Source organism: Theobroma cacao, chromosome 1 (genome assembly GCF_000208745.1).
Source record: "Theobroma cacao cultivar B97-61/B2 chromosome 1, Criollo_cocoa_genome_V2, whole genome shotgun sequence".
In the NCBI taxonomy this organism is placed as follows: domain Eukaryota; kingdom Viridiplantae; phylum Streptophyta; class Magnoliopsida; order Malvales; family Malvaceae; genus Theobroma; species Theobroma cacao.
This window is the reverse complement of record NC_030850.1, coordinates 18,521,538-18,524,609: the sequence shown is the minus strand read 5'-3', so window position 1 is coordinate 18,524,609 and position 3,072 is coordinate 18,521,538. Positions and strand designations below refer to the sequence as shown.

Here is a 3,072-nt window from a genome sequence, read left to right as displayed (position 1 = left end):
TTAAATTCAAAAATTTCAATTTAATATGATGAAAACGAAATTGAAAAAGATGCTGAAAAGGAAACTGTAGTTGAAAAATCTGTTGAAGATTAAAAAAAAATCACAATTAAAAACTGCTCCCACACCTTCACCACATTTTCCTCAACGTTTTGAAAAACAAAAACTTGATAAACAATTCCAGAGATTTCTTGAGGCATTTAAAAAACAACACATTAATTTTCCTTTTGCTGAAGATTTAGAATAAATGCCAAGTTATCTTAAATTCTTGAAAGACATCCTGACCAAAAAGAGGCAATTGGAAGAGTTTAAGACATTTGCACTTACTAAAAAGTGCAGTGCTATAATCCAGAATAAGCTTCCACCAAAGCTTAAAGATCCAAGGCGTTTTTCTATTCCTTGCAATATTGGTAGTTTTAAAATTTCTAATGCTTTATGTGATTTAGGTGCTAGTGTTTCAATAAAGCCTTTATCTATTGCCAGAAAACTTGGATTTCAAGAGATACAACCCACTATAGTTACCTTGCAATTAGCAGACAGAACAATCAAGTACCCAATTGGGATTATAGAGGATGTTTTGCTTAAAGTTGGGCATTTATACATTATGGCAAACTTCATTGTGCTCGAGATTAAAGATGATGTTGAAATTCCTCTTATTTTGGGAAGACCATTCTTAGTTACAGCTAGAGCAATTATTGATGTGAAGAATGGCAAAATAACTTTCAGAGTTGGAAAGGAATAAGTGGTATTTAATTTGTTCAATGCAACTCAGTATCCCTTTACAGATAGTTGCTATAAAGTGGATTCACTCAATACGGGTAAAGGTAACCCTATTTCACCACCTTCAACAAAGCATGCACCAACTCTTGAGACAAAACCACCACCACTTTCCAGCTATCCTGATTTTATGGTTGGACAACAAGTAATACTTTCTGATTTACAACTCCATCTTTTGCCAATGAATCTTAGACCATATTTGGGGAACAAGTTTAAGGTGGTAAAGATTCATCCTTATGATGTTATCAAGATTTATAGTGGACTTTGTAATACCCCGTACTTTGATATGGTGGCTAATAAAGCTTATCAAATGCCAATTGAGGTTAATTAGAATGTTTAAAAATGATGAAAGATGAAAGGAATAGTTTAGAGAAAAATATTCCACACGCGAAGAAATAACAATTGAATAATAATATTTTTATTGAGGATGAATGTGAAACCTCGACCTTCATAGACGTGTAGCGAATTACGAGGTAGACACGATGACACAGATTTGGAGTAATCTTGTCATTTGTCTTGGTGAGCTCCTAGAAGTTGGTTTTTTCAAATATTATTAAGGTTTAAGTAGGCTTAAGAAATAAATGAATAAGGTATATAATAATGAAATAAATGAAGAAAATTGAAATAATAATAATTTCCACAGTAGGGGTAAAATGGTCATTTTAGGTCTCGGGTCTATACTTCTAAGTTTTCATGAACTCGAGTACCCCCAATCTATTGTGGACCTTTTCTCAGTGTCAAAAGAGTAAAAAGTCTAAACCAAAGGAAAGAAGAATGTAAAGTCAACTATGCAATGGCATTTTTATAAATAAGTGGAACTTTAGTAAACTTTAAGCATAAATATCTAATTCTCTGGCACTTGCTCCTTACTTCCAGTAGCTTCTCCTTCTTCTTCCCATTTTTCTTCTCCATTTCACATTTTCCATCTCTCAGGAAGCCTCTCTTGAAACCTCCATGATTTTCTCATGGTAACCCCAAATCTTATGTTTTTATATGTACCTTGTCATGGGATTTTTCATGCTCTTTCACTTCTACACCTCAAGAACCCTCAAAAGTCTTTCCTCAATCTTTCTCTCACTAGTTGGACATTTTAAAGAGAGAAAGAGATACTTTTCTTAATTGCTTGAAAAGGAATTCAACTACAAAACCACCAAGGTGAGTAGTGAGTTAAGTTTGATTTAGAAAATAGCTTTTGGAATAATATTCATGTCAATTGAGTTGGTTGTGATGTTACTATGTGTGATAGGTCATAACGAGACCCAACATCTCCACTTGGAGCATTAGTGGAAGTTGGAGTTGATTAAAGAATCAACAAAGACAAGTGAGTGAACTTGCATTAAAATGTTTTGGGATAAATTGTCACAGCCCAAATCCTAGGCCATGACCGGTGCATGGGCCTAATAGGCATAGCCCACCAGACCCAAGCAAGCCTTATTAAAGATTCCCAATAATGCACTATACTCGTTCATCTATCCATATTAGTGCGTAAACCATATTCTTTCGTATCATAACTTGAACCATAATTATAATAATCAATTCAATCTTTAAAACATATAATCATAAGTATATACAATGAGGTCTAAAGTCTCGAATTAAACATTTATAATGAGACTAGTACTCATTTACAAAGAAAACAAAGTACAATGACTCGACCTCTAGCAGCGGAGTGACCTGGAATGAAATGCTATGAGAGGCATTTACTTATCTACGATGGACCATAACTGCCGATGATTGCACGTTAGGCCGATCACTATTTGCAAAAGGGAAATAAAGGGGTGAGTCTCACAGACTCAATGATCATTGGCCCCGTGAACAGGGAGTAGATGGGAAACAATAAATAAACAGATCATTTGAATGATAAAACTAGAATTTAAAATGCTAATCTTATAAACCAAACCACAAAAAGGATATTTGTGCCTTGTAAAAATAATATCGTAAAATCATAACACAATGCTTTCTTTGGCAAAACAGTGCCAAAAATAAGTGTAACAGAGAGAGTTTCAACTACCAGAAACATCATTTGCCATCAAAATATGAAATACAGTATAAAGGTATGCACGCTCCCAAAATGTGTGGCATGTAAAGAAATCAAAGTGTACAACCACCTAAATCAACTCATGTTTGTCAAGTAAGCACTAAAAGTTTTTATTTAAACAATGAGAGCTATAGAGAAAATCTTAACTCCTCATCATGTAAGAGAGTATGGGTTGAAAACTCACAAGGCTCTCGAATAGGAGAGTATAATATCAACACGTGGACCCACTTCCATGTAATAACAATTTGGGAGTCTTACTCCAC

At 34.1% G+C, this 3,072-nt stretch overlaps 1 protein-coding gene across 1 annotated transcript; it reads left to right on the top strand.

Moving 5' to 3' along the window:
* Positions 245-739, top strand: LOC108661367. Its single transcript, XM_018117583.1, has one exon. The coding sequence runs from the start codon at positions 245-247 to the stop codon at positions 737-739; it is 495 nt and encodes a 164-aa protein (XP_017973072.1).